General features: G+C 38.5%; 2 protein-coding genes across 2 annotated transcripts; one reads left to right on the top strand and one right to left on the bottom strand.

Moving 5' to 3' along the window:
• Positions 1-293: 293 nt before the first annotated feature.
• LOC144631105 (uncharacterized) lies at positions 294-14,257 on the bottom strand. The gene is made up of 6 exons (XM_078489491.1): positions 14,248-14,257; positions 9,781-9,846; positions 8,120-8,668; positions 7,277-7,486; positions 3,258-3,386; positions 294-643 (listed from the first exon to the last, which is right to left on the bottom strand). Exons 2-6 carry the CDS (start codon positions 9,836-9,838, stop codon positions 387-389), a joined length of 1,203 nt encoding a protein of 400 aa, XP_078345617.1. The 5' UTR covers positions 9,839-9,846; positions 14,248-14,257; the 3' UTR covers positions 294-386.
• Positions 14,258-14,386: 129 nt separating this feature from the next.
• LOC144647026 (uncharacterized) lies at positions 14,387-15,614 on the top strand. The gene is made up of 2 exons (XM_078506772.1): positions 14,387-14,481; positions 14,669-15,614. The coding sequence occupies exons 1-2, from the start codon at positions 14,387-14,389 to the stop codon at positions 15,612-15,614; spliced, it is 1,041 nt and encodes a 346-aa protein (XP_078362898.1).
• Positions 15,615-18,069: the final 2,455 nt, after the last annotated feature.

The following is an 18,069-nucleotide window of genomic DNA, read 5'->3' on the forward strand; positions in this document are numbered from 1 at the left end:
GCGTTATAATTACGACAAAATTTTGGGATAAAAACATTGCATTTAAGTTTTTAGAAAAGATAGGTGTGACCCCTTTACAATCAATGAATCCACGGCATCGTTGTTGTAGTTGCTATAGCTTCCATTGCGCGGGAAAAGATAGCCTGCTGCATCATCATCCAAAAAAACGCTGACTAGATCGGGAATTGATCGCGTTGCAAGTTGTGAGAACATCGCTACTCGGTCGCAGGCCTAGTTTCTATCCCTCCCCTGTTACTCATGTATTTCAGCTGGACGTCATGAACGCTAGTCAATTAAGGTGTTGGACTCTTTTATTGGTTGGTTGATAAATGGTTCAGCAATCAGCAACACTTAGTGACACTTTGTTAATTAATCACAGTTCGGATTCAGTACATTTCATCGGATGCAGTGCACGGTCTCATAGAGCCTTTGTGCATTGAGGATTCTGCGCTGTTCATCCAGGCGTCAACAATTGGCTCGTAACCGTCAATCGCGAAATACCGGATGCAGCCCACGAAGTTTGGTTTCATATGCCAGTGTTCGCTTTCTGGCGATCCCAGAAAATAAGCCTGTGGGCGCGTTATGTCATCAGACGTTAAATCAAGATGGCTCTGGCTTCCTGGGGTTTTTCCAGTCACGGTAACTGTATTGATAAAGAATATATCAGAAATCAACAATTATTGAGTGAGGCTGAGCAAGATTGTAAAATTATCAAAGTCGAGGGTTTTTTGTCAGCCGAATACGAAGGACTAAACCGAACAAATTATTGTTTCTGGCAACTTTATTTGCAAATAAGTAAGTAAGAACTTTATTTCAGTGTCTATGCATTTAGCCCTTGTGGGCTAATTGGGGACACCAATTAAAATACCTAAAAGACTATTACTCAACATATTAATGCAACATACGCGCATACTTCTTGTATTTCTGACCAGTACAGCCCTGTGCTTAAACCCGGCCTATTTACACATAGAATTGAATTTTTCTTTGTCTGAATTTTCCTTTCCTGTTGTTTTCTTTAAATTGTCCTTTGGTAGTTATTTTGATTGGTTGATTTAAAAATCCTTCGCATAATTGTGTGTATTTTATGAGTGGATTTCAACGCGGAATGTGATTTCGAAATACCTGCATGCAAAGGGCTTACCTTGCGATCGAAAAATTAACTTATTAGTCATTTACTTTGAATCTAACTGTTTTGTCTCCCTACGGATGCAGAATCAATATATATCGTAAGCCGGTAGGTTTTAAGTTAGCGGCGGTCGTCGCTTCGACATGCATTGATTTTCCAAGTTAAAGTTTCTTGTTTTGTCGCAAGACCCTCACAACAAGCCGCTCAACGCTTTTGCCCAACGAGTGATTTCTAAACTCAGTGTCCACGGTCAAGTAGGAGATTCTTGTACTGAATGCCTTTCCTTGCTTCCTCTGTAACCGTCTAAATGGATTCATTCAAGTTAAAGCGAATCAAATTCTCAAAAGTGTAGTTGTTTGCGGCGTAAGCTTAAGCTAAGTCGAAGCTTAGAACATATTTCGACCGCTAGCAAAGCAAATAAAATCAGATTAATAGCACGCAAATGCGGGAAAGAGAGTTTCCCAGTTGATGCGTGACACTTTCAAAATAGTACTTTAAAAACAAAAAAAACTCAAAAAATAGTGCAAAAAGTGCCATTTTGTGTAGTTTACACAGACGTTTCGGGCATAGCCCTTCAGTGTGAAACACGCAGTCGATTACAATCTCACGTTCTTCATATCATGTTACTATTAAAACAATTTCATACCCCGTAATCCTGTATTGAAGCGATTTTTCTTTTACAAAGTGACAGCTTTGACAGAAACTTTTCCGCATGAGTTAAAGCAAAGTGCAGTGACGTCACCGGACGGCGTAAGCGGCTATTTCATTCAGACGTCTCTTCTCGGAAGCGAAATTCAGGCTAATTATTCTACTGAATTCTAAAAACGCCTTTTTCATCTTGCGCTTTTAATTTGTATTGCCTGCCGAAAAACGTCCATCAAAAACGTTATTTTCTTTGGGCGACTTTTTGGAGAAGATTGAAGAACAAAATGATAGCCAACCAGGCGTGATGGTACTTCGTGACAGCATGCGAAGGTTACTGGTGACCACGCCTCCGCTGAACAACTGTTATTAAGTGTCAGTAAACATCATGATCAAGCGCTACCTAATTACCACTATGCTCGATCGAGCTTATCGACATTTCTCACAGGAATGTGATCGGTTTCAAAACTTAAACTGACATCCTCAACTCTTATTCAACTGAGCCGTCAAGCCAAAAATTGTTTTATCATTCGATGCAATTTTTCCTACCTTTTCATTGGCCGAGAGCCCACCACATGATCTGCAAATAAGTGTCTTGCAGTTCAATTATTTGCCTTAGCCTTCGGCTTCTGCAAATAATTGATCTGCTCGCCACTGACAAATCACGACGTTTTGCTTAACCTTGTCCAATAACAGCTAATTATTGTATACTCTCACTCCAAAACTCAGCATGGGCATAGTTCGAATTCGAAGACCAGACTTTCAGAATAACAAACTCGGGCCAGTGTGCTTTTTCCCTCCGCTATGGGAAAAAAGTGTCGTCGCCCTGACAACTACCGCCCAATAATAGTGCGAGGCTGCACGTTACGGAACTCTACCCATCAAAATGATCAAAAGATCATTTTGAAAAATAAATAAAGGGAAACTCCTTAGCCGTTTTAACAGTAAAAGGGAAGTAAAAAAACTAAAGCTTTGATAATCTGCTTCTGCAGAAATATTCAACGAAATATTTTAAAAGCAAAATCTGTGGCATTGTCCAGTTGGGCCGACGTTTTGACCTAAGCAGGGCCCCTATGGATACCAGCCTCGTTGCTGAATGGGCTACCCTGGTAAAATAAAATTTACTGCCTAGGAGGTATGACAAATTTTCCTCTGCAAACATTTTTTTGCGAGATGCAAAACCTAGTTTTTTTTTCATACCCCCTTAAAAAAACAATGGTTCGACCCTTACCTTAGCACTGGGATCGAGAATGCGGTTAATATTGATTTGACGCATGTTCAATATGAAACGTCGAGGCGGTTAGCAGAGTCTTCTTCTCTCCCCTCCCAACTTTTCAAGAAAGATCGAAAAATACTCTTATCGCAGAGTAGGAGTTTGCTAGGGTTAGCGCAATTTTTCATCATTCACTGAGTTTTCAACTTTTCTTTGAAACATAATACAAAATATGCATTATTTGGTTACTTTGGAAAATGTTAGTTAAGAACATACCGGAAGAACCATCTGGGTGTTTGACGCTAATATGACAGGACCGGCCAGAACGGGTCATATTGACTTTATCCCACGCCCTTTTTGGGTTACTCACGTCTTGGTCCAGTACAAATATCAACCCTTTTTCTCCTAAAATAAACCAAAATCGAAAACAATGATTTAAACAGTTGGTTTTTTCTAAGCTTTTATTCTACATAATCGGGAGAGCTTCCATTAAAAGGCTTCCCTTAAATGTTATCCCTCGGACGTACGAGCAAATGCATTCCCTGCCTGCATGTAATTATGACGTTGCCGTGGCAAAGTCAAAAATTATGGACACAAAGTTGACATATTAAAATTTCTGGAAGAAATAAATGAACAACTCAGTACTGATCATGAAAGTTTCAGGATTACAGAGTAAGTCCTCTTTTCAAAATAGTACAGTGTAGTATGGTATGGTAACTTTGGTATGGTATGATATACTTATGCATGGTATGAGTTATGGTATGGTATGGTATGGTATAATATACCATCTGAATGCAATGCTCACACTACACATCTCAGCAGGAGGGCATTTTGCGGGCGCATGCGTGCAACCGCTGTACAAAGACCGCGTGATCTTGGGAATAAAAATGGCGCGGAAGATTCAAACTTTGTTTTTTGTACTGTTTATCGTCACATAATTTAATATGCACGTAAATTTTGCTAAGAAAAAGTGTTTTGTGTGTGGCAAGGCTCTTATAAAGCAGATTTTCTGGCCTGCTTCGGAATCGTTGTTGCAAATAATGGGAAAATATGTGGGACAGGAAGGAAAGCCTTCACCGACAAAAATCAAACAGGCCGTAAAAAGAGGAAAACATTAATTCGTGTGCTAGAGTGTGATATATTAGGATCAAAACTTCACATCAAATCAATTGCTGTAATACAGGCAGAGTGCGAGCAATATTATAGCTTGTCGGGAGATTTTTTGCCTAAAGGGACGGCCACCAAAGAAAAGGGTTTTCCCTGAGGGGAAAGACATGTTTGGGTGTTCTGCACATGATAATGCAGCTCACTGATGACTCTAAAGCAAAGCCAACTTGCCCTCGACTGGCAAACAGGGTTTCCTGGAACAAGAACTGCAGTTCTTTAAATCACATTTAGGCGACACAGAAGTAAAACAGTCGTTATAACAGAACGAACATCAATCTTAAAGAAATAAACGTTGAATGAAAAATTGAAAATAACATTGTTTATAGTTAAAAATTATTTCTTAAGACATTTTATGCAGCAGTTATTAGAACGTTTCCGAAAAATATATATATCGCTTGTTCGTTTCATGCTATTTTTAGACTGGTGATCAAGGCTAGATTTTGATAAAGGAGCCAAAAATGTACTAATTAACATAGTAAAATGTAAACAAATAGTCTACCAGCAAAGAATTACCATAACACTTTAAAATTAAGACCGATCGCAGTAATTCTTTTCTTGTTCAACGGAATAATTGTGGTACATCGAAATGTGAAGTTATTTTGACCAATGCTTAAGTTTAAGGAAATAATCACAAACGATAGTTTCTCTGTTAGAATAAACCAGCGAGAACGTACGTTAAAGAAAGCTAAAAATTACTACAATAGACCATTTTTTAACGCTACCTTCGCAGCATTAGACGATAGTTCAAGTACTTAAGGCTCCATATATCATCGGTAGACGCTGGAGATCAAGGTTAAATTTTGAGATTTTCGCATCGTGAGAACGATGAAATTGCAGTTTTATGAAAAATCTGAACAAAATCATGACCACTCGCTCAAACCCGGGATACTTGATTATAACATCGTACAGTTAAAACTGCTGTTTTATATTTTAGTACTAAGTAGCCGTAGCGCTTTGTCCGTTTAGATCTCCCGGCTATTAAAAACATGGGCAAGGTATTTAGGTTCTCGACATTCGGTCGCCATTTTGTCCACGCGCAATGTTTAATACACATAGCCAAAGTCGATCAGATAAACGGCACGCCGACACCAAAGTATGCTTGTTGTTGTCAGAAGATAAAGCAAGGACTCTTAGTATCGTATACAGCAAATAAAACTTAAAACACCTTTTATTTTGAGCTAAAAATTAGGCCATAAATTGTGAAAAATATGTAAACAATCGATAGCAGAACTCCTCTGCCGTGCGCACTAGCCCATATCGACGCATGCGCACGCAAAATGCCCTCCTGCTACACATCTCTACGGTCTGGTCAAGACCGGTACGCCGCATCATCTGTGAAGTAGCAGCCGTTTCGTCCTTGCTAGGGATGGGCCAATATTCGATACACCGATATTTTGATAAATTTCGGAAAATATCGATACTCCCGAAAAATATCTCACTTTCGATACGTTTTCCTCCGTGTTTTGGCCAAGACTTGTACGCATGCGCACAGCCTATTACCGGTAAAGTGGCAGCCATGAACAGCTGTTTCGTCCTTCTTAGGACTCATCAGCATGGCATAGCCAGGCGAAAATGCTCTCTATAGCTGTCGCTCTGGGTAATAGGCTGTACGCATGCGTATAGGTCTTGGCCAGTCCGTAGAGATGTGTAGTGTGACCATTGCATTCAGATGGTTTATTTAACAATTATTCCACAAGCGTGCGTTGGATATGAGATGGTAGATAGTCAACGAGGCGAGTAGCGCCGAGTTGGCTTTAACGATCTCATATCCAACAAGCGCGAGTGGAATAATTGTTTTATTAAAAACGCCCCAAAAATTGCAATATTTGAGCTTCTCAGCTATTTTCTTTGACGCGTATCGGCTACCAAATTTGTGGTCAATGATATATGAGCTCATATATCATTGCCTGTTAACCAATTAAAGCGCAGGAAATGCAATATACCATTGCTAGTTTTTAATAATATGACATATTTATGTCGTCACACGCGCGTTAGCTATTAATTAAGAGGATCCACCTCTCCTTACGCATTGCCGAGACTTAACAGTCCCAGCCGGTCACAGCTCCCACATGTTTCAATTAGGGGCTGGGGTTTAAAGCAACCTTCGGGTTCGTTTCTGGAGTAAACGACTGTGTGATTTAGATCTGGCAGCCATGTCGCAGCTTCAGAAAAAGCCGTTTTGTATCTAGAGGACCTGGGTAAAATGTCGCTTTCTGTTTTTAAAATTCATTTCCGCTTCCTTATATTTTATTTGTAACAAACATCTTTTAGATGTAACGAACATATTTTAATTGGATCGAATATCTTTTAGTTGTAACAAACATCTTTCTTTTTAGTTTGCACAACACCGATGTAAGCAACATGACATTGATATGTGGTCGTACTCGTTCAATGTTTTGTCCGTAAAAAGCCACAATAAAAAAGGGGGAAGGGGAGGCCGAAACCCTTGACTGAACTATCAAATTCTATTTCTTAAAAATGCTTATTAATCACCATCGCAGTTAAAAACTGAATTACAGGGATTAAATACAAGTTTTAAAAATTAACACTACAAATAACACTTTTATTATATACACTACTACAATGTTAAAGTACTATTGATATAGAACATACTATTCGGCTAAATTAATAAAGTGCACCTATCCCCAAAAATTTTTTCACTTAAGTAAAAAAAACATTAAAGATTGAAGCGCAGCCAGGATTATTTATATTAAAAACAAACGTTCACTGGCTAAAAATATTAAAAATAATGAGCTTTCGGCTGTCGCTCTACAGCCTTCGACGGATAAAAAATTGAATACAAAATGGATAAAATATATACAAGAAAGGTGTGATAAAAAGAAAATAATGAAAAACAAAAGCGAAGTAAAAATGTGCTAATTAAGAGGCTAAACAGACCAACAGTACTCTAAAACTAGTGCATGAGTAGACCGTATAATCCCTCAAATTCGACTGTATTAAGCGAAAACTCAAAAGTGTTATTAACACCCCACAAGAGAGTTGAGAGCAATCTTTTATTCTTGTCCCATTTGAAAAAAACTAATTTATAGGATAAAATTAAACCTGAAAAAGTTCACATTCCAAGAGTTAATGAAACGTTACTTAAATTTACTTCTATTACAGTTTACCTGAGCCCAGATCAATGTTGTAAAAAAGTTGACGACTCTGGTAGTATCCAACCGATAAATGATCAACGTCACCTTGAGCCCACATTATCACTCCAGGACCCGTCATGTCACTTTTAAACTCGAAGCGAATGTCGTCTTCAGCGCGGTTCTTTTTGGGTTGGTAGTTGTCTATGGAGATGTAGCTGTCACCGCTGGTACACACACATGAACCTGTACAACGAGTTAATAAAAATATCTCTCTTTATCTCGTTAGTGAGCCTCACTTGATCACTGGATTTAACAAACTGCAGTAAGGCGGATCTGAACCCCATCGGCAGGAATTTAAAACATTATCTTTAGAGTAAATTCCATATTTTTAGTAATGTTTGTAGAGATCTTCTTAAGCTAGTTTAAACTTTAATTTGCTGAATTTCTTCAAAAATCGCTTTTTAATCATTGAATTGGTCTTTTTGGTGGCACAATGCTAAAATTAAAAATAAAGATAAGATGTTCTACATGACACGAGCATGGGACAAAGAAAAATTCTGAGTCCCCGACGGGAATCGAACCCATGGCCTCCCAGATACCGGTACGTTGGGCGCTCTAACCAACTGAGCAACGAGAGACTCGTTGTGAGCTGGGCCATTTTACTAGGTTGATATGTGACACGCGTCCTGCATACTGCTAGGATCAGCTATGTCGAATTCAACAAGTTTTGTAGTAAATAATAAAGATGGTAAATTTTAAGCTCGGTAATAAATAATAAAGATAAGATGTTCTACATGACACGAGCATGGGACAAACAATTCTGAGTCCCCGACGGGAAAAGGGTTAAATTAACATTAAGAGTCGGCTTATACTTACCGCAGGCTATAATACGGGGAAGTCTGTGCTGCAAATCGTTAAAGTCTTCGGCCTTTACAAAATCCTCGTTCCTCTCTGTCACCGACCTTAGTACCTTTGTATTTGTGTCATCGATTTGACCCATGGCTATGGCTAGCACTCGAACGCCTAATTTGCGTAAACTCTCTATGGCCTTCTTCATGCTGCCTCCTTTAGTCTGTACGCCGTCAGATAACAGTATGGCAACCCGACGCACGTCTGTCCTGGCCTTTGAAAAGACGTCATCTGCCGCTACATTTAGGGCTCGATCGATGTGTGTCCCACCCTTGAGTTTATCCAAACTATCCACGGCTCTTTTGAACTCTTCAATAGCTTGATGCTGTCCAAGTGTTACCTTTACTAAAGCCGTGTCAGTGAATAGAATAATAGCTGCCCGACTGTGGCCTGGTGCTACATTCATCAGCAGAGCTGCCTGCTTTACAAAGTCTTTTTCTTTTTGGAAGTCTTGTTCTGAAATACTTCCTGAAGAATCCATGATGAACGCCACATCCACTGGACAACTCCAATTTGCTAATGAGAATGCGGAAACAACAGGCAGCGGTCAGTTTTACTTCAAACAATTAACAATCGTTTAAATACTTACGAGTAGGCTCTTACCGAAAGTGCTCGTAAAAAAGCATTAAATGCTTAAAGCAGTGCTTGTTTTTTGCCACAAAAGTGCTAAAATAATGCTAATTTTTTTTAAAAAGTTCTCGTGGGTTACATAAAATACTTACTTTTTCCGATTTTTTTCAACATAGAATATTACATTTTTCAGATTTACAACTACATTTTTCATTTTCTGCCTTAGCTGGCTGACTTTATTGTTCCTCGATGACAATGCGGATGACGCCATCCTGGAACGAGTGTGATGGACTGGGTTTCTAGAAGGCAACTGCTGACTTATCAAAGCTATATTCCCCAGGCCTCCTCGGCTCCTTTGACTAAAATGAGGGCAAAATGCATCTGGGAGGCTTTGGACGCCAAAAATAAAGTCAGATTGTGCTTTTTAACACAAAATTATACAACTAATCAGTCGATAATCCAAAATAATGCTAGCAGTGCTTTTGGGGATAAAATGTAAAAAAAAAATGCTTGCGAAGCCAAATAATGGCAAAAAAGTGCTAGAACTATCGGTAAGAGCCTACTTACGAGCATGGAAAACTATTAAAAAACAGCTATAGTGATGAACGCAACCAACTACCTATCGATACCTAGGTTGCGACCATTTCTTTGCACTTACTAAAATTGGAAATTAATCGTATGAATACAACTGGCATCAAATCAATTCGGGTGTAATTTGGAAATTCTCTAGGAGCATAAGTCGTTAACAGTCGTTTGAATAGTTACGAGCATGGAAAACTATTAAAAATGGCGATATCCATAAACGCCGGCTAAGCTGAAAACCAACACTTAAATTGTGTCTACGACCGAAAGCAAGTGAGACTAAATTAAACAAGATATAGAACTGGAAGGGTAGAAACAACATAATGCAAGAGCCTTTACAGTTTTCCAAACGCTGTTGCTGTTTGGTATTATGGTTAGACCTTAGCCCATCCAAATATATATTTAACTCTGATAGTACAATTCCTTTCTATCTGATATTCTATGTTCATTTATATTTTGTAACAGTTTGGGCTTACCTTCAGTCTGTTGCACTAAAGCAAACAGCAAAAGACTCAGTATTATCCATTTCTCCATCTTTTTGTCTACAAGAAACATAAAAAGTTTAATAAGCCCTAAATCGAACGAGAAAATATTTTGACGATGGAGCTACCTGCTGTCAGTATAAACACGCAACTAGTTTGTTTTCAAGTAATTATAAGAAAGTCCATAAGAAGCTTGGAAAAGACGCAAAAATTTATATACACTCTAGACCTAGCTAGAGATTTCTTTCCAACTACCTAGGTTGCAACCATGACTTGTGTACTTACTACAATTAGAAGTTAACGGTATGAATGCAACTGCAATCAAATCACTTCGAGAGTAATTTAAAAATTCTCAAATAGCACAAGCCTTGTGGCGAATGCGGTTAGAAAGACTTTTCAAGACGCGAGGTTTTGTAAATCCCTTATTGCTCGACCTTTGATACGATTACCAATTTATTATATGACCTGGAAAAATTACGAAAAATTACGAAAGCGTACATAATGATAAAATCGCCTGCTTTCAGCCAATCACAATAAAGTAATTTAACGGCCATATACTAAAAGTTGTAACGCTGGACGTTATTAGTACCTCTGCGGAATGAAATATTCGTAAAAATATTTCACGCGTTAATAAAAATCTCTTTCTCCCCCCAAAAAACACAACAGTTATAGTATCAGCGAGAATACGATCGTAGTGTTTACACAATAAGAATCTTATCTAATTTTACACATTACGGCATGTCGTAGCGATCAAAACGCTTACGTAAGATTAAAACAGGTCCCCCTTGAAAATATCTTGACTTCCGTGCAGGGTGAGCTGTTAAGGTTTCAGGTGGCCTTGACTTGCCCATATCGGCGCAATTAATTTTTTCCGTTCTTTTGTTAGCAGAGAATGCTCGTCAACTTTGCTATTTTAAAACTGCCAGTTAATCTTATAAATCATACAATTGCTAAATTTATTAACAAAAAAAAAAGTTGAAATTAACAAGTAACTTGTGTGGAGAATCGTGTGGCTGCGACAATGTAGTGAATTAGAGAAAATGAGCCAAATGCAATAAATAAAGACACAAAGGATTCTTTCTAGACGCAGTAATAGTCATTTTTCCCAAATAGCAATTTTAAAACCCCGCCTCATGAAAAACCCTCGATCGGATTAAAACACATTTTGGCGCCAGGCCGGAATCGAACTCGGGCCACATTAGTAAGAGGCGAGCGCGCTCTCGAGCTCTCGCCACTGCGCCATCCTTGCTACCCTTGTAAAAATACACATCTAGTTTCTTTTACAACAAAAAAGCAAAAACCCATCTACACTCCTACTTTCCTACTGCCTGGCGTGCAATAAGCAACATCTCTTGAATGAAAAAGTTATTTGTCTACTCACCTACTTAATTCTAAAAGTATTGTCAGCTGACAGGGTCGTTTGTCTTCTTAGAAAAAAATCGATTTCTCCTCTGATCACAGTGTAAACAACACATGTATCTTGTTTTAATACTAACATTAAGCCACGTCTTTAGTTAGATAAATAGATAAAACTTAATTTAAACACTTCTTACCGTCAAAATGTCAACGTAGGAGCAGGTGTCCCTCAAAATCTTTTGACTTCAATGCGGGGTGCGCTCTTAAGGTTTGACGTGTCACTGAGCTAGCGAAATTATCTTGTTGACTTGCCTAAAAGTTAGCAATGGCTCTTCGCGTATATAAAAGAAAACTTGATGAAATTACCGGAGGAATGCTTTGCTGTTGAAGAGATCACTGTATAACAGCATGATTCTCGTATACGGGAAGAGTTTTGAATTTGCAAATGTATCTAAAAAATATTTTATATGACGGAGCTAACTACTATAGGGACACGCGTTTTGTTTCCTTAACAGATTATTCTGAGTCAGAAATTAAAAAAAAAAAGGTTAAAGAGAAGCTTGGCAAACTCGCAAAAATAAATCTTTACTTAAATATGTTGGACTTCTTTCCAACTACCTTGGTTGCGACCAATACTTTCACATTAATTTAGGTTGTAAAACCGACATATCACCCACTCAATCTTTCACGTGTAAAGGCGCTACCCGTAACAAGAAATGCGTTTCTATTTTGATAACAATAGGCTTTGCTTTACAAGCGAAAAATAACCCTATATGGTCATTTTTGAACAATGGCGCAACAGCTTCAGAACACACGAGGGATTTGACGAAGTTTCCGATTAGCACACAAGCGGGAAATAAACGCTCGCAAAAAACGAAGAAAAGACAAATTCTACCCGGGAGAGTGATACTGGTAGATTTTGTTCGGTGCAGACCATTTCTTTATACGCGTTGAAACTGGAGTATTTTATCAGAACAGCGTCGTTTGTCCTCTTCTTTCACAAATCACTTTTCCCTCTGATAGAAACTATAGTATTGGCAAGAACTAGCCTGTGTAGCTGGCGGTATTGTTGGGTTTATATTTTAAGCGCGCACAAGCAAGCGGCGAAGCCGCGATAACGAGCGGCGAGGCTGCGAGTAGTTCAAGCCACTCGCGGCTGTGCCGTTCGTTGTCGCGGCTTCGCCGCTTGCTTGTGCACGCATTAAACCCCAACAATACCGCCAGCTACGCAGGCTAGGCAAGGACGTGATCGCAGTAAAAACACCACAAGAATCTTGTTTTGATAGCAACATTATGACACGTTTTTGTCAGCAGTCAGTAAAAACGTCAACTAAGAACAGGTGCCGCTTGAAAAACTTTTGACTTCAGTAGTGCAGGGTGCGCTCTTAACTAAGGTTTCAGGTGTCCTCAAATTTCCGACGGCGTTGGCTTACCTAAAATTAAAGTTAGAAATGCCCCATCACCTATACAAAAGAAATGTGTAGAACACTTCAGGACGGTTATCACAAAACTACTAGCGGAATGCGTTGCTATTAAATAGATCACTGTATAACAGTACACAGCTAGCATAAGGGAAGAGTTGAGAATTGGAAGAACCACTGTCAGAACTAAATATAGTGGCAATCGTAAAAAAACTGGATACAGCCCAAAATTAACATTTGCCGGACTATGTGGCTACATAAAGCAAAATAAGATTAAGAGGCCCCAGGAGTTTCGATTTCGGTGACCGTTCTTCGGATTTAGGAAGAGTCCTGTTCAGAGCAGTTTGTTCTTCCCTTAATCCTCGGGCATCCTTTCTAATCGTACATTTGGGAAAATGTTACTTGTAGACTCTGTTGATCATGACAACCATGCATGTTATAGTCCAGTACGCAATTTTGAACGTTATTTAACAATTGTAAAACTTATTATATGGACCTAAGTAATGAATATTTTTCGTGCCTTTAAAGGCAATAGCTTTCTAGAAGATCCTATTCTTGTTCAGCTGTATATAACAGGCTAAAGTTGTATCTTCGCCTCATGTATAGCGAGGAAGGCGATTGTCCTCCCAGTTCCCTAAGTGGCTTCTATAAGTTACCCTCTCCTTAATCAGAGTATCTAAGAAATCCATCGCTTGTAATGTGGGTTGAATATCCAAATAATAAACATTAAAGTAAATGTGACTTTACAGACATTATTTTTTCCCTAGTGCCGCAGCTTCGGTAAGAACCAGCAGTGCTTCAAGTAACGTTTCGTCTAATGTGGTTGCTTGCTACAATGCTTGTTTTTCAAAAGACATTCCCTTAGATTAATCTATTTTGTAATTCCTATAACACGAGGGACAACCAAGATTACCTGAGAGTCGACGTTTATTTTCAAAATGTACGTGGTAACTGAAAACGAATATTAAGGTCGTGCAGGACCCTTGCAATCGTTATTTATGTATTAATTTAAAGGATATGCACGAACTACGACGATTGAAGCCGAAAACAAACAGAATATTCATGATTTTTTTCTTTAAAGTAATTACACGTTATTGTTCTCAGCTTTGTGCCGCCGTGCGCTGGAACAAACTGAAAAATCATAATTAGATTCACAGCTATGAATATAGCACACGTTGTTGTAAACATTGACTCGGAAGGTCTTCGGAAGCCTCAAAACCTTCAATTTTGTGTCCAAGTTTTCTCCGCCGATATAGAATTTCAAGAGTTGATTCGCGACGAACATAAACTTGGTGTACTCGAGCTCTATTGTGTTATGACAATAACGAATTTTTAAACTTCCTTTTCAAAATGAAGTAAACACGTTTCAAATTAAGTTTAGATTACACATTTTTACTCTCCTAGAAGCCATTAACTACTAGCAGTTTTTAAAATCGAAAATTTTGTTCTTGTCATACCACGAAAGTAGTAGATTACTAACAATGTAGACTTAATCTTACAGAATTCTTTGCAGTTAAGCTAAGTTAAGCCGAATGTTATAGTGAACAATTTTCGACCCTGCGACGGCAATGCTAATTTTAATTTTTTCACTCAAGTTTGTTAATGAACAAATTAATTTATGGTAGTTTACTTGTATAATTTTTTTTAACTATTGCTGTGAAGAATAGCGAACTCGCGAACTCACCGTGCTCCCTGGTTCGTTCTATTATTCTTCTCGCCTCGTAAATGAAAATCGTACGTGCTCATTAACCATAAACTAATCTCTATATAGCCTGGGATTTTAGTGAGAATACAATACTAGTATCGGCAAGAATACGATCGACATGTATACACCACAAGAATCTTTTGTGAGTTCAGACGTTATGTCACGTCAACGTAGAACAGGTGCCTCTTGGAAGCCTTTTGAATTTGGAGCAGGGTGCGCTCTTAAGGTTTCAGGTGTCCTTGATCATGAATTTCCCATATTAGTGAAATAGCTTTTTCTGCTTACCTAAAGTTAAAAATGTCCCTTTCGCCTATATAATTAAGGGAAAACTTCGCAGATTTGGCAGATATATTGCCAGTACTTATAAGTTTGCTGGGTGTGCCTCGTTTAATGTTGACAGGAAAGCTGTGGCAGTTGGAATATCTTTAACCGCGGCTAAAGTGTCAAAGTGTAAAGTGTCTTTAGCCGCGGTTAAAGATATTCCAACTGCCACAGCTTTCCTGTCAACATTAAACGAGGCACACCCAGCAATCAGCTTCACGATGAAAGTTGCAAACAACAACAAACTACCTTTCATTGGAATGGAGCTCATAAAGATCGGAAAACAGCTGAAAACAGGTGTCTACAGGAAAGCAACAAACAAGGGCCTTCTTCTCCACTATCAAAGTCATGTTGATGCTCGCTACAAACGATCGCTTCTAATGACTATGTTAAACCGTGCCCACCGTCTCTCGTCCTCACCAGATCTATTTGCTGAAGAGTGTGAAACCTTGAGAGGGATCTTCTTGAAACTAAAGTACCCAGAGAAGCTCGTTAATTCCACCATAACTCGATTCACCGAGTCGCGAAGTCAACAGCAAGTTTGCGATGTTCAAGCAAATGCACCCGTTCGGATTATTCTGCCATTCAAAGACCAAAGATCAGCAGACGTTGTACGAAGACAGCTGTCCGATCTTGGCAAGAAAATAAACAGCGATCTACGCCCAGTTTTCACAAGCAAGAAAATTGCCGACGACATCAAAGTAGCAGAGGCCAAACCGCCGCTAATAAATCAACAATGTGTTGTTTACAAATTTAAATGTGATTCGTGTGATGCGGATTATGTAGGCTACACTCGCCGACACCTTTTCCAACGCATTGATGAACATAAGAACTCAGCTATTGGAAACCACCTGCGTGACGCCCACAACCAGAGTAACAAAGATCTTAACAATCAATTTACAATCTTGAAGAAATGTCGCGGGAAATTCGAATGCTTGATCTTCGAAATGCTCTTTATCCAAGAATTGAAACCGAAACTGAACACTCAATCTGACTCAATAAAAGCAAAACTATTTAGTTCGTAATTAACACTCTATACAATTCACATTGTATAGTCTTTAATCTTATGCAAAGAGATTTTCACACGCACTCTTCTAGTCAAAACACAAAAGAGTACACCAAGTTTATGTTCCTCACGAAGAAAAGCGAGAATGGACCCCATATTTAAAAAACTTAATTTTAGCAGTTTGTCGATCCAGACAACTCCGAAACACATGTGCGATTTTCAATTTTAAACCTTAATCTTTTTAAAATGTAATATCGTTTATTTTAGTTTATAATGATAATGATAATGATAATACATTTATATAGCGCATTTTCCATATTTATATGTTCAAATGCGCTTTACACATACTGTAGTTTAAGATACAATTGTAAAGGCCAGACCACAACACCGGGAGCTTCGTGCCCTACTCTTTGCGAATAGTGTGTGGGTTCTTTAACGTCCCCTGTTAGAAGACTGAAGATACAGGAGACGGGACCTACGGTTTATCGTCCTTATCCGAGAAGACTAGAATGTCTAACCATTTGCAGATGTAATTACAAAGGCAGCACATTCTCCTCAGTTATTTTAAGACCCTGAGTGTTGGTCCGGTCTGGGGTCCGAACCCACGACCTCCCGCACAGCAGTCCGGCGCTCTACCAACTGAGCTAACCAGGCGGTTTAGTTTATTACATTGTAATATTAATTTTCTTAGGGCCGAATCGCACTAGCGGACAAGTTTTAAATGTCATAACATTTTTTACAAAAACAAAAATTGTCGCGACAAGTCAGAGACATTTTGAAGAAAACAAAAGGTGTAATTATTAGTACAATAGCTCTGCACGTGCTTCTGCCATCCCTGTACATTTCTCAGCACGGCCGTCTTGGGCAAACATCAAATATGCAGTACAACGCGGTAAAAAATCTAAAACAATTGGCATTTAAAGTACGCGTTCTCATGCAGTAGAATAATGAATCGTCTCAAGATAACTTTTTCTTTTCTCATTCTTACATTTGGCCGAAACACTTCACTAATATATATGCTTTGCCTCTCGCGAAAAGATTTTGCGGCTGGATTACGAAAGTGAGAGCCACATCACGGTGCATACTATCCCAACAACTTTTGAGTGCGTGTTGTTTTTCGGTGCAATTTGGGCCAAACACAATAGCCAATCAACAACGTATTGTTATCTGGCATTACGAGGGGCATGGGAATGCGACTTGTCATAAAAAAGTCCTGCCTTGAGGCAGGACTTCGGCCCCTTTGATGATTTGTCCGTTTTGACAAAATTTGGCCTTGTCCAACAAGTCGTTCGCACTTGTTTTTGCAATTGTTTGACAACATCTATCGCGCGTGCAACGCGGTCGACCAATCATAAGACAACTGCTTCTTTGTTTTCCTGAAATGTTGGACAAGTTCTAGGTCTCAAAAAACGCACTCGCACTTGTTTTCTGTAACAAGTGACACGTTAATGATGAAATCTATCAATTGTTACAAAATTTGTCCGCTAGTGCGATTCGGCCCTTAGGTAGGTAGATAGTCACACACGACCCCTCAAGCATGTATTTGCTTTAAAACAGATCATGATTAAATAAAGGTTTATTATTATTATTATTATTATTATTATTATTATTATTATTATTATTATTATTATTATTATTATTATTATTATTATTATTATTATTATTATCTTAAGGTCGCGCAGGACCCTTGCTCATTAATAAATTCATTAGCCAAATTTCTTGCCGAGGTGCTATCTTGTAATGATTTAATTCGCTGCATTTTGAACATCGATTTCTCTAAAAATTATCAAGGATATTAGGGGATGATGGAATTACATCATGATTGTCCTTTTACTGAGAGATGATCGTTTACTGTGATGTTACAAGCTCTTAAAAGTTTAACTGCAGATAATACGATTTTGTGTCCAAGTTTTCAGCTAGAACAGCGCACTGAATTAAATGATTTTATAACCTAGAGATAAATCATAACCTCTTTTGTGTTCTGAGAAGAACGAATTTTTCGATTTCAAAAACTACTAGAAGATAATGGCTCCTAAGGTAGTAAAATGTTAAATCTTACCTTTGAAACGTGCTGTCTTCATTTTGAGAAGGACGTTTCAAAATTCGCTCTTGTCAGAACACAAAAGAGTACACCAAGTTTATGTTCCTCACGAATCAACTCCTGAAATTCTATATCGGCGGAGAAAACTTGGACACAAAATTGCAGGTTTTTACGCTTCCGAAGACGATCCGAGTCAACGTTTACAATAACGTGTGCTACACTTAAAGCTGTGAATCTAATTATGATAATTCGCTTTGTTCCAGCGCACGGGGTACAAAGCGTGTAATTACTTGTACAATGGACTTTAAAAAAACAATCCTCATGAATATTTCGTTTGTTGTCGGCTTCAGTCGTCGCAGTTCGTGCATACTCTTTAAATAAATACATACATAATGATTGCAAGGGTCCTGCGCGACCTTAATATATATTGAAC

Source organism: Oculina patagonica, chromosome 1 (genome assembly GCF_052425735.1).
Source record: "Oculina patagonica isolate OP01 chromosome 1, crgOcupat, whole genome shotgun sequence".
In the NCBI taxonomy this organism is placed as follows: Eukaryota; Metazoa; Cnidaria; class Anthozoa; order Scleractinia; family Oculinidae; genus Oculina; species Oculina patagonica.